The sequence below is a fragment of the Notolepis coatsorum genome (genome assembly GCF_963971535.1).
Source record: "Notolepis coatsorum genome assembly, chromosome: 6".
In the NCBI taxonomy this organism is placed as follows: domain Eukaryota; kingdom Metazoa; phylum Chordata; class Actinopteri; order Aulopiformes; family Paralepididae; genus Notolepis; species Notolepis coatsorum.
The window spans coordinates 52,519,216-52,543,912 of NC_140170.1; the positions used below are offsets into that span (position 1 = coordinate 52,519,216).

The window sequence follows — 24,697 nt, forward strand, 5'->3', positions numbered from 1 at the left end:
AGCTCCCAACTATATGGTATATATATACCCTAATATTCTGTATAGCTCCCAGCTCTACGGTATGTATACATTCATATTCTGTAATAGCTCCCGAGTTCCAGCCCTACGGTACGTATACACTAATATTCTGTATAGCTCCCAGCCCTACGTTATGTATACACTAATATTCTGTAATAGCTCCCAGCTCTACGGTATGTATACATTAATATTCTGTATAGCTCCCAGCTCTACTGTACGTATACACTAATATTCTGTAATAGCTCCCAGCTCTACGGTACGTATACACTAATATTCTGTATAGCTCCCAGCCCTACGGTATGTATATTAATATTCTGTATAGCTCCCAGCCCTACGGTATGTATATTAATATTCTGTATAGCTCCCAGCCCTACGGTATGTATACACTAATATTCTGTATAGCTCCCAGCCCTACGGTACGTATATATTAATATTCTGTATAGCTCCCAGCCCTACGGTATGTATATTAATATTCTGTAATAGCTCCCAGCTCTACGGTATGTATACATTAATATTCTGTAATAGCTCCCAGCCCTACGTTATGTATACATTAATATTCTGAAGACATCACCACCCTACCCTGTAGCTTTCATATCCAACACCATGCATCTCATGTCTTTATACACAACATAAATAACCACAGTACCAGTTCATCTTTTTGTTCCAAAAACATTTAATTTTCTTTTAGGAAAGAGGGATTACAGTACACACCGATCCATTCGGGTTAAAGGTCACCAATTAAGAATAAATAACTGGCCATGTTAATACAAACTCTGCTCGGTTTTCTTTTTACAGTCACTAAAAAGAGTGGATCAAGTCACTATTCATCTTGTGAGTGATAATCATAAATCGTCTTTGTAGATATGCAGTTTTATATTAAAAAACACAAACACCCTTTTCCAGATAAATTCATCTTACATTTATTTTTATTAAACATCTTTAGATTTGTTGTTAGCAGGTGGGTAGGAAAAGCAGCGCGTCTCTTGCTCTGCACCTTGTTCCCTTTTTGTGTAAGACACCCCCCCCCCCCAGATCTCCGATCAGCCGGCCTGACTGTCTGTTACAATGTAGAATGGGTGAAACAGTACAGGGATCAGTTGTTTCATTTAGGATTTCAAATGATGTGAATGGGGTCTGGACAGAGCAGCTCCTAAAGCTCCGTTTGACCGACAGTCAAGGTATTGTTAACCTTCTCTTCTGCCCCCACGTCGTGACAGTCACTCCGCCACTAGGGGGCGCTGGGTATGAGACTGAGGTATGGCTGCATCAAGGGGGGAGCAAACTTGTCCAGACAGTTATTATTGCAGTTCCTAAAATGTCAGGTGTCATCAATTCCATATTGTGGATTTAAAATCAAGCTAACCAAGCTAGTGATGATCAGCATCCCAGGGCGACTCTGCCCTCTGCCATCCAATACGCAGACGACGAGGGTGTGCTCGATGCTTATTGACGCACATCTCACGGTAAGGTGTGCCGTGTGTGAAAGGAGTCAAGTAATACCGTTATAGAACAAAGACCTGGTGGTGTGCACTTAGTACTAGTAGTCCACTGTTCAAACAAAAGAAAAAGAAAACTTTGGGATGGTGGTTCAGCTCGCTCAGGAAGATCCGTTGACGGAATATAGATTTACTTTTGTTTTCAATAGGGAAAATATCACAGTATCAATTAAATACATATACCACAATTAGGGCGAGTGGAGCGATTTAAGAAGAGATTGTGAACAGAAGGAAAAGGCACCTGTTCTCCCCGTCCGGGAGAGTGCTTTGTGTTGCCGTTCTTCTCAGGTCTTTTTCATTTTGGCACGTGATTTGGGGACTCCTAAGGTCACTATCAATATCCTGGAATCTGGTTTGTTGTTGGACTACGCTTCCCAGAAATCTCTGCTGTAAAAAAGCAGGAAACCCTGACGCCTCCTATTTGTCTATGTAGAAAACACCCCCCCCCTCCCCCCTCTACTCTTTAAAAAATAAACGTGTCAATCTATATATACTCTTCTGAAAGTAAGCCGTTTTGGTCCTCTAATGTCAAAAAATTTACAAAACATTACAGCTCTCTGTTATAGTTTAGGAAAAGAGACAAAATAAGTGGAGATTGTTCGCCATGGAAACGATCTTGATTAGTGTGATGGAAAGAGAGAGAGGGAGGGAAGGAAAGATGAGAGCGAGAGAGAGAGAAGGATGGAGTGAGGTGAAGCTTAAGGGAGTTTCGGAAGCTCCTCTTCCAGGGTGTAGCCAGCGACTAGTTCCATCGCCCCTGTTCAGGGCGCCATTTGGAGGAGCTTTCATGTCGGGGCGAGAGGCAGAGTTGTTCCCAGGGGGGGGGGGGGGGTCTAGAAGTAGGGGACGGCCGTGAGCTTGTACCACTTGACCGTCTCCTTGCTGAGGTCAAAGTCTTTGAGTCTGAGCGTGATGCTGCCCAGGTAGCAGTTCTCACGCAGCGACTCGGCACTGAGCACGCTCAGCTGCAGCTCCCGCAGGCCCAGGCTCTCCTTGCTGTAGCCGCTGTACACCAGCTGAACGAGGAGAGGGAGAGAGACATGATGTTAGCATCCTGACACTCAGCTGCAGCTCCCGCAGGCCCAGGCTCTCCTTGCTGTAGCCGCTGTACACCAGCTGAGTGAGGAGAGGGAGAGAGACATGATGTTAGCATCCTGACACTCAGCTGCAGCTCCCGCAGGCCCAGGCTCTCCTTGCTGTAGCCGCTGTACACCAGCTGAGTGAGGAGAGGGAGAGAGACATGATGTTAGCATCCTGACACTCAGCTGCAGCTCCCGCAGGCCCAGGCTCTACTTGCTGTAGCCGCTGTACACCAGCTGAGTGAGGAGAGGGAGAGAGACATGATGTTAGCATCCTGACACTCAGCTGCAGCTCCCGCAGGCCCAGGCTCTCCTTGCTGTAGCCGCTGTACACCAGCTGAGTGAGGAGAGGGAGAGAGACATGATGTTAGCATCCTGACACTCCTCAGAAAGACAAGAGAAAACAATAGTGTGCGTGTGTGTCTCTCCACATTTAGGGTTCTCAAACCAAAGAGGTTGAGAACCACTGTATTATAGGGAAGGGGAAATAATATAGTACTGCTAATAATAATAATATAGATCTGCGACTTCAGGCCAGCGTCGTGATATTTTTCAGGTCAGTAGTGGCCTTGAAGGAACACGCCAACACCCCAGTCAGCAGCCGCCATCACACCAGTCATCACACACATAATAAACCTCTCCATAAAACTAGGGACACGTCCCCAAAGACTTCAAAATTGTGAGTGACCCCCCCTGCACAAAAAGGCAGCAAATTAGACCCAGGCAACTACCGCCCTGTTTCTATTCTTACCTCCATCTCGAAAGTCATGGAAAACATTTTCTACGAACAGGTCGAAAAGTACCTCACGGAAAAAAATCTAATCTACAAATTCCAATCTGGCTTCAGAACATCCCACTCCACTGACACATGCCTTCTCTATTTGAACGACCACATCAAACAAGAGGTGGACGCGGGCAAATACTGCGGCATGTAAACAAGACGGACGTCTTTCTCTGGTCTGCATCCCCTTAACAATTGTGTGTATTGAGCCGTACTGTACTGTACCCATTCTGCAATCTGTTAATTAAAGTTTTCAATCAATCAATCAAACATTATGGCTAGCCTAGCTTAGCACAAATTAATGGAAGCGGATGCGGACCAGCTAGCCTAGCTGTTGGCCAAAAACACCTCTCCCGGGGTAGTGGTCCGAATGAGCTTCCATATATTTGTGCTAAGCTAGGCTAGCTTACAGCCGGATAGCTTTCTATTGAACTCACAGAGAGGAAATTGGTATCGACTCGTCTGACCCCGGAGAAGACGGTAAACACTATAATATTGGCGTGTTCCTTTTAAGGTTAGGAAAGAAAGAAAAACAAACCACACAGTGCAGTTTTAACAGGTGACAGAGACCTACCATCTCATTAAAGGTAGGATTCCTGGTCTTCCTGGAGATCTTTGTCTTGCGTTTGGAAGTCTTGTGTGGGTCTGGAAGCAGGTAGGTCTTCACATATGGGTTGGGGTCCGTCCCCTCTTCAGACACCTAAAGGGTGAGTGAGTACATGAATGAATGAATAGATGGGAGATAAATGTAAAGGTGAAAAGAAAGGTATCTTTAAAAGGTATCAAATGTATCCAGCGGTGCACTGCTTTTAACACTTTGAGTGCCAGCCACGCGTTGTCGTTAGTTCATGCCGACCATTGAGTGCCCGCCAACGCTATATAGCGCTTTGTTTGTCGTATTTTTTATTTATTGGCGATTTGAATTCATATTTCATCAATCGAGCCTCAGGTTAGTGTTGCAGACTCTCTCTGAGCTCAATTGGGAAGACACCGCCCCCTATCGTCTCTCCCTGTGTAACTGCACCCCATTACTTTAGACTGATGGGGGGGGGGGGGGGGCAGTTTCCTCATTTTACTTTTCCGTCAAGCCAACTGATCACTTGATTGTGATCGCCGGCCCGGAAAACACGTGGATTATGTATTTACAGCCAAAAGCCTCCCCTGTTAGCCGAAGCTAGCTATCTTGTGGCTCAAGGGAGGGTGGAGGGCCTCCCATCCCCCACCCTCCAGCTTACTGCTGTCTCTTTGTCAACGTGTCTACGCGTCTGCCTCGTCTCCTAGTCTGACTAAAACCCGGAAGAACTCATATTTATAACGTCAACGTGTCTCTCTCTTACTCTCTCGTCTGCCTGCCCTGCCCCCCTCTCATCTAAGTGATCTCCAGACTGCTCTCTCGATGCTGACCTTGGCTTTATCTCTCTCACAGGGCCTGTCTGTGGCTCTCCCACAGTCTAACTTGAAAACACACACGTACATGGAAGCTGTCCTCCTCATTTAAAGGTGACATGCATTATAAATGTCTTTTTTGAGTCTCTAGCATTGTATTATAGTAATAGGAGTTAGTATCAATGTGTTTTTGTCTCTAAATACCATATTGGCGGATTGCCGTCATTCATTTCCTGGTCCATTTTAATCAGGTAATTCTGATTTGACGCGCATGGTGACGTCACGTGGCACTGGGGAAGCGGATAGTGATTCGATTGGCTCTGTGGTTGGAGCCAATGCCCGCCCACAACCTAGGCAGCCCACACAGCGATAGCAGAGCGAGTGGAAATCACTTCCTCAAACAGCGAGGCAGATAGTGAAAACCGACACCTCGACTGCACTCTGCGAGGGAGAGAGAGAGATAGAGGGGGAGAGACAGACAGAGAGAGAGAAAGAGAGAGGGAGGGAGAGAGAGAGAGGAGAGAGCCCGCGTCTGCGTGTGCTTGTTTACACAGCGGTTCATTCTCAGTCCCGCTGAGTCCGGGGCTCTCTCTCTCTCTTTCCCTCTCCATCCCACCCCCCCCCTCTCTCTCTCTCTCTCGCTCTCTCTCTCTCTTTCCCTCTCCCCCCCTCTCTTTCTATCCCACCCCCTCTCTATCTCTCTCTGTCTACCAGTCGCAGACTGTGTGGATGACTGTCACTCAGTGCTTATGGGCGGAGCCAGGCTATCACAGCCTGAAATACTGATGCTGTGAAATGAGGCTTTTGAGTACTTGATAAGAAATATAAAACAATGCATTTTTTTTTGAAAAAAACCTTACAGATGTCTTCAATAGACTCACAGGAATTGTGTAAAGTTGCCCAAATAGTGCTAGGAATAGCAATGCAGGTCCCCTTTAAGATCTATAGATCTAGGTTATAAACCACGATTTCCTTAAATGCTCTCAGCTTTAAAGGCCCTCTCGGTGTTAACACATATGCAAAACAAGTGCTATCTTTCAAGTGCTAATCGTACACAATTTCTAGGGACCCATTTTCTCCTACTGTGTTATAGCAGCAATTACATCGACTAGTGGTCAAAAATGCCATTGGATACAGCTAAACCCAACTGCTAGACCTAATAGCTAAACCTAACAGCTCAACCACAGCTAAACCTAACAGGTAAACCTGACGGCGTTAGACTGTGATCCAAGCAGAGGGTCAGTGAGGTGTTATTTTGGGACTGGGTGGTGCGCGTACCAGGTCTTTGATGTGCATCACCATGATGAAGAGGGTGCTGTTCCTGTAGGAGACCGACAGTTTCACCTCGCCTTCCACTCGGCCTGATGTGGGGCTCAGCGGCGGCGGCTCTGAAAACAAGTCCCAGTTCATATGTATCATGATGAAGATATACATGTTGATGAAGATATACATGTTGATAAAGATATACATGTTGATAAAGATATACATGTTGATGTTGATAAAGATATACATGTTGATGAAGATATACATGTTGATGAAGATATACATGTTGATAAAGATATACATGTTGATAAAGATATACATGTTGATAAAGATATACATGTTGATAAAGATATACATGTTTATAAAGATATACATGTTGATAAAGATATACATGTTGATAAAGATATACATGTTGATGAAGGTATACATGTTGATAAAGATATACATGTTGATAAAGATATACATGTTGATGAAGGTATACATGTTGATAAAGATATACATGTTGATAAAGATATACATGTTGATAAAGATATACATGTTGATAAAGGTATACATGTTGATAAAGATATACATGTTGATAAAGATATACATGTTGATAAAGATATACATGTTGATAAAGATATACATGTTGATAAAGGTATACATGTTGATAAAGATATACATGTTGATAAAGATATACATGTTGATAAAGATATACATGTTGATAAAGATATACATGTTGATAAAGATATACATGTTGATGAAGATATACATGTTGATAAAGATATACATGTTGATAAAGATATACATGTTGATGAAGATATACATGTTGATAAAGATATACATGTTGATAAAGATATACATGTTGATAAAGATATACATGTTGATGAAGGTATACATGTTGATAAAGATATACATGTTGATGAAGATATACATGTTGATGAAGATATACAAAGATATACATGTTGATGAAGATATACATGTTGATAAAGATATACATGTTGATAAAGATATACATGTTGATAAAGATATACATGTTGATAAAGATATACATGTTGATAAAGATATACATGTTGATGAAGATATACATGTTGATAAAGATATACATGTTGATAAAGATATACATGTTGATAAAGATATACATGTTGATGAAGGTATACATGTTGATAAAGATATACATGTTGATAAAGATATACATGTTGATGAAGATATACATGTTGATAAAGATATACATGTTGATAAAGATATACATGTTGATGAAGGTATACATGTTGATAAAGATATACATGTTGATAAAGATATACATGTTGATAAAGATATACATGTTGATAAAGATATACATGTTGATGAAGATATACATGTTGATGAAGGTATACATGTTGATAAAGATATACATGTTGATAAAGATATACATGTTGATGAAGATATACATGTTGATGAAGGTATACATGTTGATAAAGATATACATGTTGATAAAGATATACATGTTGATGAAGATATACATGTTGATAAAGATATACATGTTGATAAAGATATACATGTTGATGAAGATATACATGTTGATAAAGATATACATGTTGATGAAGATATACATGTTGATTAAGGTATACATATTGATAAAGATATACATGTTGATGAAGATATACATGTTGATGAAGATATACATGTTGATAAAGATATACATGTTGATGAAGATATACATGTTGATAAAGATATACATGTTAATGAAGATATACATGTTGATGAAGGTATACATGTTGATAAAGATATACATGTTTATACATGTTGATAAAGGTATACATGTTGATAAAGATATACATGTTGATAAAGATGTACATGTTGATAAAGATATACATGTTTATACATGTTGATAAAGATATACATGTTGATAAAGATATACATGTTGATAAAGATATACATGTTGATGAAGATATACATGTTGATAAAGATATACATGTTGATAAAGATATACATGTTGATAAAGGTATACATGTTGATAAAGATATACATGTTGATTAAGGTATACATGTTGATTAAGGTATACATGTTGATAAAGATATACATGTTGAGAAAGATATACACGTTGATGAAGATATACATGTTGATAAAGATATACATGTTGATAAAGATATACATGTTGAGAAAGATATACACGTTGATGAAGATATACATGTTGATAAAGATATACATGTTGATAAAGGTATACATGTTGATGAAGATATACATGTTGATAAAGGTATACATGTTGATAAAGGTATACATGTTGATAAAGATATAGATGTTGATAAAGGTATACATGTTTGAAAGGTATACATGTTGATAAAGGTATACATGTTGATAAAGATATAGATGTTGATAAAGATATAGATGTTGATAAAGGTATACATGTTTGAAAGGTATACATGTTGATAAAGGTATACATGTTGATAAAGATATAGATGTTGATAAAGGTATACATGTTTGAAAGGTATACATGTTGATAAAGGTATACATGTTGATAAAGATATAGATGTTGATAAAGGTATACATGTTTGAAAGGTATACATGTTGATAAAGGTATACATGTTGATAAAGATATAGATGTTGATAAAGGTATACATGTTGATAAAGGTATACATGTTTGAAAGGTATACATGTTGATAAAGGTATACATGTTGATAAAGATATAGATGTTGATAAAGGTATACATGTTGATAAAGGTATACATGTTGATAAAGATATAGATGTTGATAAAGGTATACATGTTTGAAAGGTATACATGTTGATAAAGGTATACATGTTGATAAAGATATAGATGTTGATAAAGATATAGATGTTGATAAAGGTATACATGTTTGAAAGGTATACATGTTGATAAAGGTATACATGTTGATAAAGATATAGATGTTGATAAAGGTATACATGTTTGAAAGGTATACATGTTGATAAAGGTATACATGTTGATAAAGATATAGATGTTGATAAAGGTATACATGTTTGAAAGGTATACATGTTGATAAAGGTATACATGTTGATAAAGATATAGATGTTGATAAAGGTATACATGTTGATAAAGGTATACATGTTTGAAAGGTATACATGTTGATAAAGGTATACATGTTGATAAAGATATAGATGTTGATAAAGGTATACATGTTTGAAAGGTATACATGTTGATAAAGGTATACATGTTGCTCTGCTCCACTTGCTCTGCTTCACACCTCTCAATCAACTCAGCCGAGGGCCTACACCCTACACAGTATATGGCAATTAGACTGCCTGTCTAAAAGGGGCAGTGCCAATTTAGGCCACTCTTCTATGAAACCTTGGGCAGCAGGTTGGTAAGGGCGACCATCTAGGAAAGGTTGCTGGTTCGAATCCTTCTAATCCTGGTTACAACAATTCTTAATACTTCTCTAAAGCAAGGCCACTAATATCACTTATACAGCGCCATATATGGCGCCAAGTCACTCTGACTGTATTGATCCTTGTAAAAACAAAACCATACAGTACAGTATGAAGGTTTCTGGCAGACAGTGTTGTTGTTTACCTGGTGCTTTGGTGGCGCCTTCTAACGCTTCTGTCCGGTCGACGCTCGCGATTGGATGGAAGAACGTGTAGACGAGGTCACACTAAGAAGAGAGAATGATTTCAGTGCACTGCTCAGAGCACTCATATTAAAAAGGGAAAATCCACTCTAAAATAGAATTCATATTTCTATAATGCTGTACAGCTCGGTTTCGATTTGTGAATAAGCTGAACACCAGAGATAGGAGACTCTAGTGATGACGTCATCGAGAGATCATTCCTGGAGTTGCTCCGTAGACTAGAGTGAATAGTGAAACAACTCCTAGAACACTATGACGGTAACCATGGTGATTTGACTGGGATATGAGAACACTATGACAGTAACCATGGTGATTCTACTGGGATATGAGGACACTGACAGTAACCATGGTGATTTTACTGGGATATGAAGACACTATGACAGTAACCATGGTGATTTTACTGGGATATGAAGACACTATGACAGTAACCATGGTGATTTTACTGGGATATGAAGACACTATGACAGTAACCATGGTGATTTTACTGGGATATGAGAACACTATGACAGTAACCATGGTGATTTTACTGGGATATGAAGACACTATGACAGTAACCATGGTGATTTTACTGGGATATGAGGACACTATGACGGTAACCATGGTGATTTTAGTGGGATATGAGAACACTATGACGGTAACCATGGTGATTCTACTGGGATATGAGGACACTATGACAGTAACCATGGTGATTTTACTGGGATATGAGAACACTATGACGGTAACCATGGTGATTCTACTGGGATATGAGGACACTATGACAGTAACCATGGTGATTTTACTGGGATATGAGGACACTATGACAGTAACCATGGTGATTTTACTTGGATATGAGGACACTATGACAGTAACCATGGTGATTTTACTGGGATATGAGGACACTATGACAGTAACCATGGTGATTTTACTTGGATATGAGGACACTATGACAGTAACCATGGTGATTTTACTGGGATATGAGGACACTATGACGGTAACCATGGTGATTCTACTGGGATATGAGAACACTATGACAGTAACCATGGTGATTTTAGTGGGATATGAGGACACTATGACAGTAACCATGGTGATTATACTGGGATATGAGGACACTATGACAGTAACCATGGTGATTCTACTGGGATATGAGGACACTATGACAGTAACCATGGTGATTCTACTGGGATATGAGGACACTATGACGGTAACCATGGTGATTCTACTGGGATATGAGGACACTATGACGGTAACCATGGTGTCGATGGACACCACGTCACTTGATACATTTGATTCTTGTTGCTCTGATTTCCAGCCCAGGCAGACAGTTTGTCTATGATTATATATTTTGACTTAACTGTCTGAGATATAGCACAATGCTAATACTATTTTAGGGTGGAATTCCCTTTAAAAGCTCATACATGGAAGACATTGTGTGTGTGTGTGTGTGTGTGTGTGTCTGACCTGGGTGACCTCGGTGGAGCTCCTCATCAGGTTGTGGACATAGTTGTTGAGCTCCACCTTCCTCTTGGAGGCCACGTCCTTGATGTGTGTCCGACCCAGAACCATCTTATTGGGGAAGCTGCACAGGAGGGAGGGAGAGAGAGTCAGGAGAACCACGAGGCCAGATCCACACCCTTGTAAAAACCACATGGTCACCACTGGGCTCCCTACCTTTATTATTTTTGTGTTTTTCTCTCATCCCAATTTTAGTTGTTATGCCAATTCCCCCCTCCCCTTCCTGGTCGTTGCTCACATGTGCCCCCCACTGGTCGGTCTAGGGAGCCCTGAAGTCTATCAGATGCTTTCCTCCGAGACATAGGAGACACGTGAGGGTAGTGTGAGCCTCCCACACGTTACTCCTCGCCAATGAGAGTCCGCGCTGGCGGGCGAAAAGATGTGACAGGCTGCCTCCTCGTGTGCCGGAGGGAACACGTGATGCAAGGCTTCTATCCTCCCTAACCAGCCAGCAGCATATTTTCACCTGCCAGCGCGGACTCTCATTGGTGAGGTGTAACGTGTGGGAGGTCACACTACCTTCACCATCTCCCTCCCTCGCTGTGCAGGCGCCCTGACCGACCTGTAGGAGTCGCTGTTTACAACAACCAGAATACCACCCACGACTTCCCTCCCGCTGTCTCTGCCGCATGATTTTTTTCCGTAGCCTCTGTTTGCGAAGACGCTCTCTGATTGGCTAGCCCGCGTACAGCGAAGACCCTCTCTGATTGGTTTAGCTCCGAAGGGCCCAGGGATAGCAATGCCCGCCTTGTACATATATACTCTCTGCTTCGAAGTGGTTATGCTTTGGGTTATGCTTAGAGTTAGGGTCAGCCCTAACCCTAACTCTAAGCATAACCCACTTCGAAAGAGGGCCAAAGCATAACCACTTCGAAGCAGAGAATATATATGTACAAGGCGGAAGAGACCCTTCGGAGCTCAACCAATCTGTAGCGGCCTCTGCCTGGGTCCGCTTCCAATGGTAGTCGGGGAGTGATTCCGTACGCGCTCCATCTAAATAATCGTCTCCACACCTTGAGTTCCGTTATCAGATACCAACGTGATATCCGATTTATTTAGAAAATGTATGGGTTACATGGGAGAGGTGATCAAAGCGATCCTATTTCCTATAATGGTTCAGAGACTATCTAAAATGTTCTAAACGATCCTAAGCGTCCTAAAGCGGTCAGAAAATTATATGCTTTCCCCGTCGGCTACAGCCCCACAGCTGATTCCTATCACCCATTTAATGATCTCCGCCGCGCTGTGGCTGATCCACCTGACATGTGCAGGTGATCCACCCACAGTATAACAGAGTCCACCCAACTGGTTACACAGATAATCATAACATTCCCATAAATCATATCCTTCTATTGGAAATAATAATAACAATAATGATAATAATAATACTAATACTAATAATAATAATAATAATAATAATAATAATAATAATAATAATCTATAACAAAAACACTCATTTGGCCTTTACACAATCAGAGAGGGTCTTTTCTTCTTCGCTGTACGTGGGCTAGCCAATCAGAGAGCGTCTTCACAAACGGAGGCTACGGAAAAAAATCACGCGTCTCTGCCAATTGAGCCAGTATGACGGCCGGCCCAAGCCGGAGGCAACGCTGACAGCCGGATTCGATACCAGTGTCTCTTGCGTTGGTGACGAGCGCCCGGCTCTCTACCTTTATTATAAAGAAAAGACCACATGGGGGCGGCTGGGTGGCGTAGCGGAGATTGCGCTCGTCACCAATGCAAGAGACTCCGGTATCAAATCCCAAGTCTCAGCATTGCCTTCGGCTTGGGCCGGCCGTCGTACTGGCTCATTTGGCAGAGTCAGCGGGTGGAAGTCGATGGGTGGGGATTGGACGTTGTGGACAGCGACCCCTACAGGTCGGTTGGGAGACGCCTGCACAGCAGAGACAGGAAGTGGTGAGGGTAGTGTGAGCCTCCCATGCGTTACACCTCGCCAATGAGAGTCCGCGCTGGCAGGTGAAAAGATGTGACAGGCTGCCTCCTCGTGTGCCGGAGGGAACACGTGATGCAAGGCTTCTATCCTCCCTACAACCGACCAGTGGGGGGCATAGTCGAGCAACGTTCAAGACAGGGGAGGGGAGAATTGGATACACTAAATTGGGATGGGAGAAAAATAGAAAATAAGGAGAAAAAGTGGATAAAAAAAAATACCACATGGTCACCACTGGGCTCCCTACCTTTACCTTAATTCCCCTCAGGTTTGATACTAATATAATGTGTATGTTTCTCCTCTGTTTGTCCACCGTCAAGGACCACGTTGGAGTGTTTAAGTACAGTACGTTATCCTCTGGGATGGACTACTGTCTATACTTCTTCTTATACCCAAGAAATTAAACCAATCAATCAATCAACCAGTCCCAGCTGTAACACGGTCCTACCTGGGCAGCTTCCAGAGGGGGAAGAGGCTGTAACACGGTCCTACCTGGGCAGCTCCCAGAGGGGGAAGAGGCTGTAACAGGGTCCTACCTGGGCAGCTTCCAGAGGGGGAAGAGGCTGTAACACGGTCCTACCTGGGCAGCTCCCAGAGGGGGAAGAGGCTGTAACACGGTCCTACCTGGGCAGCTCCCAGAGGGGGAAGAGGCTGTAACAGGGTCCTACCTGGGCAGCTTCCAGAGGGGGAAGAGGCTGTAACACGGTCCTACCTGGGCAGCTCCCAGAGGGGGAAGAGGCTGTAACACGGTCCTACCTGGGGAGCTCCCAGAGGGGGAAGAGGCTGTAACAGGGTCCTACCTGGGCAGCTTCCAGAGGGGGAAGAGGCTGTAACACGGTCCTACCTGGGCAGCTTCCAGAGGGGGAAGAGGCTGTAACAGGGTCCTACCTGGGCAGCTTCCAGAGGGGGAAGAGGCTGTAACACGGTCCTACCTGGGCAGCTTCCAGAGGGGGAAGAGGCTGTAACACGGTCCTACCTGGGCAGCTCCCAGAGGGGGAAGAGGCTGTAACACGGTCCTACCTGGGCAGCTCCCAGAGGGGGAAGAGGCTGTAACACGGTCCTACCTGGGCAGCTTCCAGAGGGGGAAGAGGCTGTAACAGGGTCCTACCTGGGCAGCTCCCAGAGGGGGAAGAGGCTGTAACACGGTCCTACCTGGGCAGCTTCCAGAGGGGGAAGAGGCTGTAACACGGTCCTACCTGGGCAGCTCCCAGAGGGGGAAGAGGCTGTAACAGGGTCCTACCTGGGCAGCTCCCAGAGGGGGAAGAGGCTGTAACAGGGTCCTACCTGGGCAGCTCCCAGAGGGGGAAGAGGCTGTAACACGGTCCTACCTGGGCAGCTTCCAGAGGGGGAAGAGGCTGTAACAGGGTCCTACCTGGGCAGCTCCCAGAGGGGGAAGAGGCTGTAACAGGGTCCTACCTGGGCAGCTCCCAGAGGGGGAAGAGGCTGTAACAGGGTCCTACCTGGGCAGCTTCCAGAGGGGGAAGAGGCTGTAACAGGGTCCTACCTGGGCAGCTCCCAGAGGGGGAAGAGGCTGTAACAGGGTCCTACCTGGGCAGCTCCCAGAGGGGGAAGAGGCTGTAACAGGGTCCTACCTGGGCAGCTTCCAGAGGGGGAAGAGGCTGTAACACGGTCCTACCTGGGCAGCTCCCAGAGGGGGAAGAGGCTGTAACAGGGTCCTACCTGGGCAGCTCCCAGAGGGGGAAGAGGCTGTAACACGGTCCTACCTGGCAGCTCCCAGAGAGGGAAGAGGCTGTAACAGGGTCCTACCTGGGCAGCTCCCAGAGGGGGAAGAGGCTGTAACACGGTCCTACCTGGGCAGCTCCCAGAGGGGGAAGAGGCTGTAACAGGGTCCTACCTGGGCAGCTCCCAGAGGGGGAAGAGGCTGTAACACGGTCCTACCTGGGCAGCTTCCAGAGGGGGAAGAGGCTGTAACACGGTCCTACCTGGGCAGCTCCCAGAGGGGGAAGAGGCTGTAACACGGTCCTACCTGGGCAGCTTCCAGAGGGGGAAGAGGCTGTAACAGGGTCCTACCTGGGCAGCTTCCAGAGGGGGAAGAGGCTGTAACACGGTCCTACCTGGGCAGCTTCCAGAGGGGGAAGAGGCTGTAACACGGTCCTACCTGGGCAGCTTCCAGAGGGGGAAGAGGATGCTCAGCTTGTTGTGGAGCTCCTGGAATTCATCAAAGGTGCGGAAGACAAACTGGGGCTCATTATGTCCCTCTCTCTGGATCCTCACCACGTAGGTCTAGAGAGGACATGTGGGGAGGACAGACAGAGGACAACAACAACAAGAATTACTTTAATTGGCCAATTTACCAAAAACCATTTATGTTTTCGCATATCCCTCTAACACATTTGATTGGATTGATTTCACTTTATTGTCATTGCACGACGAAATACAGTTGGCATCCAACCAGAGTACAAGTAGTGTACAGATATTCCAATGTACAGTGTAAAATGTGTGTGTGTCCCCTTCCCAATCCCCCCCCCCCCCCCCCACCTCCAATGTACAGCCCTCACCCAACCCACCCAACCCCACCCCACCCAACCAACCTCCTCCAATGTACAGTTTCTATGCCAAATGTATATACACTCCTTTTCTGGACACTTTTGTATCACAAACAGTACTGTATTTGCAAATCTGATATGTCATAAATGTATAGATGTAGCAGTACTGTCTATCTGTATGTCATGTATGTCATATATGTTATGATGAATTGAAAATGGGGGACCCTGATGTAAACAAGACGAAAGTCTTTCTCTGGTCTGCATCCCCTTAACAATTGTATGTATTGAGCTGTACTGTACTGTACCCATTCTGCAATCTGTTAATAAACTTTTCAATCAATCAATCAATCAATCAATCAATCAATTCAATCAATCAATCAATCAATCAAACCTGCTAAATAAATGAGACAATACTGAATAAATAGATGAATGAATAAATAGATTAAAGTATGTATACTGTGCATAGTGCACAGATGACGGATACATACACAAGCACATACAGATAGATGGGTAAACAGTGTGTACAGTACAGGCCGAGCATAGGCAACAGAGCCCTAGGTACAGGTGACGGAGAGAGAGAGAGAGAGAGAGAGAGAGAGAGAGAGAGAGAGAGAGAGGACATGAGGATAACCTGCGCTACAAAGCTCCTTCCTAACAACGTGGCTCCCTCTCTCCACTCACGTAGTGCTTGTCAGGGTTGTATCTCTTCTGGAAGGAGAAGATGGAGGCCTGGCTGATGCGTCCCTCCTGTTTGAGGGTGTAGGTGCGCGGCGAGAAGGACAGGATGGGCTCGTCGTTGGCCGGCAGGCCTGAGAAACGCAGCTGGGCCAGGTTGTGGATGAAGAAGTTGAACTTGGTGGCCACGCTGCCCAGGCTGGACTCAATCAACCTGTGGGGGGGGAGAGAGAGAGAGAGAGCGAGAGAGAGAGAGAGAGAGAGAGAGAGAGAGAGAGAGAGAGAGAGAGAGAGAGAGAGAGAGAGAGAGAGAGAGAGAGAGGCGGTCAGGTTACGGAGATGGGATGGAAGAATGATCCAGCAGATTCATCATATCCCATAATCTCCAAAATATCCAAAAAACTACACTAAAATAATAACTACAATTTACTAAATTACTACAATTCCATTTGGTTTGAGAGTTGTTGGGGTTATTGTTATTGAGTTGGAATGTTTGACGTCACATATTCCAGTAGTTTATAAAGACATTTAAGTATTAAAGACATTTCAAAGAATTCCTAAAAATGGGGCGGCTAGGTGGTGCAGTGGGCAAGGCGCTCACCACCAATGCAGGAGACGCTGGGTTCGAGCCCAGCTCTCCGCCTTGCTATCAGCTTGGCTGGTCGTTCATACTAATACATTTGGCAGTGTTAGGGGTGGGAAGCTGATGGGTGGGGATCGGACGTTGTGGACAGCGACTCCTACAGGTCGGTTTGTGCGCCTGCGCAGCAGAATCAGGAAGTGACGGGGGCGGTGTGTCCCTCCAAACGCAGACCCCCGACACTGAGAGATCGCGCTGTGCAGGTGAAAAGATGCGACGGCTGCTTCCTCGAGTACCGGAGGGGACACGTGATGTAAGGCTTTGTCCACATTGCAGCCGGCTTGTGGGAGGCATGGCCTAACAGCGTTCGAGACAGGGGAGGGTAGAATTGGACGATACGAAATTGGGGTGGGAGAAAAATAGAAAATGGGAGAAAAAAAGTTGATAAAAAAAAAAAAAAATCCTAAAAATGAAAAAATATTAAGACCTTCCTGGAAAGTAGGGATGTCCCGATCCGATCACGTGATCGGGGCGATCACATGATTTTCAGAAGATCGGGAAAAAATAAAGATTTTTTTTCTCAACAAACATGACCATGTTCACGTCTTAAACTCATACCGAGGCCTTAGTTTTGGTTTTAAATTACATATCATCATTAATTTATTTATTGTCGAACAGAGCAGAAGAATTTGACAAAAAAACGCATTTCCTTTGATTTACACCGTCGCACGACAGTGACGTATGCCGAAGATAGCAGACCTCACAACGCGTTGCTCCCGCAACACCGGCAGGTCCACCTGATGACTCGGAGCAGCTAGACAAAATGTCAGAAGTTTGGAAACATTTTTAAATTGAAACCGAAGCCAGTCCAATATAGCCAGTTGCAATGTTTGCAAGGCGGACGTTCCGCGTGGAGGAAAGAACAGAGCTGCGTTCAACACAACCAATCTAATACGTCACATTATGTGGCTAGAGCGAGCAAAGGAACGGGGGAGGTGGCGGGAGCTCTGCCAAACAGCTGTATTGATTGCGATGTCTCGCTTGAATGAAGATAACGTTCACCTGGATAACGTCAACATTCGCTTTGTGAGGATTATTGTCAGCGTTTCAGACCAAAATGGAGCAAATCATTACGTAAAGTCGAACACTGTGAATGTAAACAGATTGAAACTTTGAATATTTCTCGTATGAAGCACATTCTCAGGGTGAATGTAATGTGAGCCGCCGTGCTCGATGGGCTATTGAGAGGGGCTTGTCTCGCTTCGCCAGTTTCTGAAAAAAATTCGTCAAATCGGTTACTAATGTGAAAGATCGGATCGGGAAAGATCGGTATCGGCAGATACTCAAAATCACATGATCGGGAGCAAAAAAATGCTATCGGGACATCCCTACTGGAAAGGCATATATATTTATATACAGATTACAGACACATGTAACGGTTGTGACATCGTCACCTTAAACTTCGATGCCCGAGGGAGTTTCGAACACCGCGGGCAACAGCACAGACCGCTATACCAAGAAGTGAACTCATTGCTTTGTAATGTGTCTGTGTCTTTTTTTTTTTACTTTATTTTTTTTTAGCGTTTATCGCTTTTCTTGTCAAGCATGACCGACAGAAACAGGTTGAAATGGGATGTAGAGCAGGGGAAGACATTCTGAGAAATGACGGCGGGTCCGGGAATCGAACTCGTGTCCCCCAGATCCGTGACGAGCACGGTTTTCCCCGATGCAGAAATAGCGCCGAGATATGCGGTGAGCTACGGGAGCTCCCCTTCTATGTGTCTTTTAAGGGTGAGAGTGAGTTTAACCCATAACACCGCTACTCGCCCCAGACACTTCACAACATCTGAAGTCCATCGTGACTGTGCTTCGCGGTACCATCCATTACATATATATACACACACACATATATACACAGCAAAACAAAGGAGATGATTGTGGACTTTAGGAGGTCGGGGGTCAAGGACTACAGCCCCCTCAGCATCGACGGGGCACCGGTTGAGAGAGTGAACAGTTTTAAGTACCTCGGAGCCCACATATCCGAGGACTTGACATGGACCACACACATTGACAGTGTTGTGAAGAAGGCACGACAACGCCTCTACTTCCTCAGGCGCCTAAGGAAGTTCCAAGTCAGTCAGAAGATCCTTAAGAACTTCTACTCATGTACAATAGAGAGCATCCTGACTGGCAACATCACCTCCTGGTTTGGGAATAGCACTGCACAAGACCGAAGCAGACTACAAAGAGTGACACGTTCAGCGGAACGCACAATTGGAGGGGGGCTTCCCACCCTCCAGAAAATTTACAACAAGCGGTGCAGGGGTAAGGCTAAGAGAATCATCAAGGACTCCAGCCACCCGAACAACTGCCTCTTTGAACTGCTGCGATCAGGCAAGCGATACCGGAGTCTCAAGGCGAGCACAGAAAGACTCAGAAGAAGCTTCTATCCCCAGGCCATCAGGCTGCTCAACGAACAATAAACACTATGCAACAACCATCAAATGCACACAGCACACACATCCACACGCACACACTCACTTTAAACAAACAACACACTGCAGCACCCACTCTCCACACTTTAGATCACCTAAACACACTTTATATTTATTGGTAAAGGATTTGCACTACAACTTGTACACCTTACTGTAAATTGTACCTAAATTGTACCTCATCCCATTTCTGCTTTGCACTATATAGTATTGTATATTAGTATATTGCATAGTATATTGTATATTGTATGGTAACTCAGTTACTTCTAGTCTGCATCGAACATTGTACATATGTCTATACTGAACACTGGGACCTCTATTTTTACTTCTTTTTACATGCTACTTTATTTTATTTCATACTTATCTTGTCTAGCACAGTCTCTGGAGCGTAACAGTAAGAAGCATTTTGTATAAAAGTATTCTGTACTTCTGTATGACAACTATTAAAGAAACTTGAACTATATATATATATACACACACATATAGGTTTACGGTAACAGTATTGACCTGGTGAAGAAGATGGTGGCTTCTGCGTCAGTGTTCTGGGGCTGCAGAGCGTCGTACACGTACTTCAGGTCCTGAGGACCTGTCAGCTCTGGTAGACCTGATGATGTCATCTGCGCGCGCGCGCGCACACACACACACACACACACACACACACACACACACACACACACACACACACACACACACACACACACACACACACACACACACACACACACACACACACACACACACACACACACACACACACACACACACACACACACACACACACACACACACACACACACACACACACACACACATTTAGATGCACTGTTTGAGTTAAACTCATCTCCTGAATGGCTCCACATTGTTATCCATTACTCGCTGTACTATGACGTAACGTATGTAACAACACAGTACAGGTATTCCATACCAGTCTACTTTGTCTCCAGTAAGTAACCAGGGCGCAGATGGAATGCTGCAACATTTACAGTATCCTATTAAACTTGAGGACAACGCAAGAGGCTGCGGTCTCGACTCCCGGAGTCAGCATTGCCTCTGGCTTGGGCCGGCCGTCATACTAACTCGTTTGGCTGAGTTAGGGGGAGGGCAAGTCGTGGGTGGTAATCTGGCATTGTGGACAGCGACACCTACAGGTCAGGTTTGGGCGCCTGCTCAGCGAAAGGCAGGAAGTGGTGAGGGCAGCGTGACCTCCCACGCGTTACACTTCACCAATGAGAGTCCTCGCTGCCAGGTGAAAAGAGAGCCACTGGCTGTCTCAGCATGTGTCGGAGGAAGCAAGCGGTTGACTTCAGGGTTCCCTTGTACCGACCAGTAGGGGGAACATGCGCACAACGACCAGGTAGGGGAGGGGGGAATTGGCATAACGACTAAATTGGGATGGGGAGAAAAAGAGAAAAATCGGAGAAAGAGAGGATAAAAAAAAACGAACAAAAAAACTTTGAGGAATAATTTTTAGCACCTAGAAGTCATTTACAGTGTTCTAATATCAGATGTTTCCAGGGCAACAGAAAGCATGTACAGGCCTGGGTGATTTATTAGGAAGTCAGTCACGGTAAGGCTTTGTTACTCTGGCGGTCGCTAGGTGTACAGAGATCAGATACATGGAGGAGCCCCTCAGTTTGGGCTCATTATGTGGATTGACTGGCCCAGAGAACCTAGGACACGGACCAACCTTTTCAGATTGATATGTAATAGATCAGGGATCCAGGGATCCAGGGACCCCCACCTGAGAAGGTATTTGCTGTTAGATGTGTATGTAGGTGGGGAGATAACAGTGGAGAGAGTGAAACCTGTGATCACAATAGTCTTATACATTCTCTCTGCTAACGTCTAGTGAAGGAAATATTACAGGTGGTAGGCGAGTGCTTAGACCTCTACATTACCCAGGTCTCTGTGGAGGTAGGCGAGTGCTTAGACCTCTACATTACCCAGGTCTCTGCGGAGGTAGGTGAGTGCTTAGACCTCTACATTACCCAGGTCTCTGTGGAGGTAGGTGAGTGCTTAGACCTCTACATTACCCAGGTCTCTGCGGAGGTAGATGAGTGCTTAGACCTCTACATTACCCAGGTCTCTGTGGTGGTAGGTGAGTGCTTAGACCTCTACATTACCCAGGTCTCTGTGGTGGTAGGTGAGTGCTTAGACCTCTACATTACCCAGGTCTCTGTGGAGGTAGGCGAGTGCTTAGACCTCTACATTACCCAGGTCTCTGCGGAGGTAGGTGAGTGCTTAGACCTCTACATTACCCAGGTCTCTGTGGAGGTAGGTGAGTGCTTAGACCTCTACATTACCCAGGTCTCTGTGGAGGTAGGTGAGTGCTTAGACCTCTACATTACCCAGGTCTCTGTGGTGGTAGGTGAGTGCTTAGACCTCTACATTACCCAGGTCTCTGTGGAGGTAGGTGAGTGCTTAGACCTCTACATTACCCAGGTCTCTGCGGAGGTAGGTGAGTGCTTAGACCTCTACATTACCCAGGTCTCTGTGGTGGTAGGTGAGTGCTTAGACCTCTACATTACCCAGGTCTCTGTGGTGGTAGGTGAGTGCTTAGACCTCTACATTACCCAGGTCTCTGTGGAGGTAGGCGAGTGCTTAGACCTCTACATTACCCAGGTCTCTGCGGAGGTAGGTGAGTGCTTAGACCTCTACATTACCCAGGTCTCTGTGGAGGTAGGTGAGTGCTTAGACCTCTACATTACCCAGGTCTCTGCGGAGGTAGGTGAGTGCTTAGACCTCTACATTACCCAGGTCTCTGTGGAGGTAGGCGAGTGCTTAGACCTCTACATTACCCAGGTCTCTGCGGAGGTAGGTGAGTGCTTAGACCTCTACATTACCCAGGTCTCTGTGGTGGTAGGTGAGTGCTTAGACCTCTACATTACCCAGGTCTCTGCGGAGGTAGGTGAGTGCTTAGACCTCTACATTACCCAGGTCTCTGCGGAGGTAGGTGAGTGCTTAGACCTCTACATTACCCAGGTCTCTGTGGTGGTAGGTGAGTGCTTAGACCTCTACATTACCCAGGTCTCTGCGGAGGTAGGTGAGTGCTTAGACCTCTACATTACCCAGGTCTCTGTGGTGGTAGGTGAGTGCTTAGACCTCTACATTACCCAGGTCTCTGCGGAGGTAGGCGAGTGCTTAGACCTCTACATTACCCAGGTCTCTGTGGTGGTAGGTGAGTGCTTAGACCTCTACATTACCCAGGTCTCTGCGGAGGTAGGTGAGTGCTTAGACCTCTACATTACCCAGGTCTCTGTGGTGGTAGGTGAGTGCTTAGACCTCTACATTACCCAGGTCTCTGTGGTGGTAGGTGAGTGCTTAGACCTCTACATTACCCAGGTCTCTGTGGTGGTAGGTGAGTGCTTAGACCTCTACATTACCCAGGTCTCTGTGGTGGTAGGTGAGTGCTTAGACCTCTACATTACCCAGGTCTCTGTGGAGGTAGGCGAGTGCTTAGACCTCTACATTACCCAGGTCTCTGTGGAGGTAGGCGAGTGCTTAGACCTCTACATTACCCAGGTCTCTGTGGTGGTAGGTGAGTGCTTAGACCTCTACATTACCCAGGTCTCTGTGGAGGTAGGTGAGTGCTTAGACCTCTACATTACCCAGGTCTCTGTGGTGGTAGGTGAGTGCTTAGACCTCTACATTACCCAGGTCTCTGTGGTGGTAGGTGAGTGCTTAGACCTCTACATTACCCAGGTCTCTGTGGTGGTAGGTGAGTGCTTAGACCTCTACATTACCCAGGTCTCTGTGGAGGTAGGTGAGTGCTTAGACCTCTACATTACCCAGGTCTCTGTGGAGGTAGGTGAGTGCTTAGACCTCTACATTACCCAGACGTCCCCACGGACCCCGCTTTGAGAACAACAGCTTTAAACATGCCATTTACACACGTCCTTGTATGTGACGTTTTCCTTGTGCTTGGTTGATTGCTTAAAAAACTTTTTTTGTATGTTGTTTACTTTGTTATTAGCTCTTGGTGTTTGCGTTTGTTTTACGTCCTAAAGATAAGATCTTTATTTAATTTGTTAAATTGATCGCTTTTTTTCTATTATGCCTGGTTTAATAGTCTGTCTGTTTTGCTTTTTGTAAAGAACGTTATAGATTAAATTTATTTTAAATAAGTGCTGTGAAATAAATGTTTATTTAGCTAATTAGCTGAACACAAAAGAAAGAGGGAGGAGAGAGAAACACACACATAAACAGAGAGAGAGAGAGAAACAGAGGCAGAGAGAGAGAGAGAATTAACTGAACAAAACAGGGAGGAGAGAGAGAGGGAGAGATAATTAACTGAACACAAAACAGGGAGAGAGAAACGGAGAGGGAGGAGAGAGAGACACACACAGAGAGAGAGAGGCAGAGAGAGAGACAGAGATAATGAACTGAATACAAAACAGGGATGCGAGAGAAACAGGACCAGAGAGAGAAGAAAGATACAGAACCAGACAGAGATACTTAACTGAACACAAATCAGGGAGGAGAGACACAGAGACAGAGACACAGAGACAGAGAGAGAGAAAGAAGAGAGGGTCTTAGCGAGGGAGTGGGACTTGGCCTTTAAGTGGAGGGGGACTTGGCCTTTAGTACTCCCTCTTTATTGAGCCAGTAGGCCGTGAGACAGGGTAGTTCCTCCAGGATCTCACCAGTGAAAGCAGGTTGAGGAAGAGACCAGAGTGCTTGCGGATCAGGTTGTAGGCCTGAGAGCAGAGGTCCACGAAGAGCTGGAAGCGGCTGGTGGGACGCTCCCCTCCGTTGATCACATAGGCCATGTCTGAGGTCAGCACGAAGGGAGCACGGTCCCTGAGAGAGAGAGAGGGGAGAGGAGAGAGGAGAGAGAGAGAGAGAGAGAGAGAGGAGAGAGAGGAGAGAGAGAGGGGAGAGAGGGGAGAGAGGAGAGAGAGAGAGGAGAGAGAGAGAGGAGAGAGGAGAGAGAGAGAGAGGAGAGAGAGAGAGAGAGAGAGAGAGAGAGAGAGAGGGGAGAGAGGAGAGAGAGAGAGATTTAAAATCCTAAAAAGATGCCTTCATTATTAGCTGCAACTAAGGCTGTCCCCGAAGCCTGTTTTTGGGATTCGAACTTCGTCAGGGTTTTTCCGAACGAACGTTCGAACCTTCGTTTTTAATAAAAATAAATGTATAATAAAAATAAATAAATAAAATTATTATAATTTAATTTTTTTTATATATCCTCAAACTAAATCCTCAATTTGAATAAAGTGATTAATCTGATTAAATTAGTCTTTTTATTTTTATTAAATCAACTTTCCAGCTCCAGACCCAGCCCAGGGAGAAGTCCCAGCCCAACTAAATCAATTAAATCAACTTTCTTTAATGAATATAACTCATCAGTTTCTTTTAATACTATAATATTAGTGTAGCCTAATCTTTATCTGCAACGAAAAACCCCATTGGTTT

The 24,697-nt window shown here is 44.9% G+C and overlaps 1 protein-coding gene across 1 annotated transcript in view; it reads right to left on the bottom strand.

Moving 5' to 3' along the window:
* Positions 1-679: 679 nt before the first annotated feature.
* The window catches only part of pik3c2a (phosphatidylinositol-4-phosphate 3-kinase, catalytic subunit type 2 alpha), a 227,092-nt gene continuing 203,074 nt past the window's right edge, over positions 680-24,697 (bottom strand). The window contains 9 exon segments of the mRNA XM_084315562.1: positions 680-2,530; positions 3,949-4,074; positions 6,039-6,148; positions 9,532-9,613; positions 11,027-11,144; positions 15,151-15,275; positions 16,220-16,427; positions 19,793-19,902; positions 23,929-24,085. Coding sequence (XP_084171688.1) covers positions 2,348-2,530; positions 3,949-4,074; positions 6,039-6,148; positions 9,532-9,613; positions 11,027-11,144; positions 15,151-15,275; positions 16,220-16,427; positions 19,793-19,902; positions 23,929-24,085 — 1,219 coding nt within the window. The 3' untranslated portion in view covers positions 680-2,347.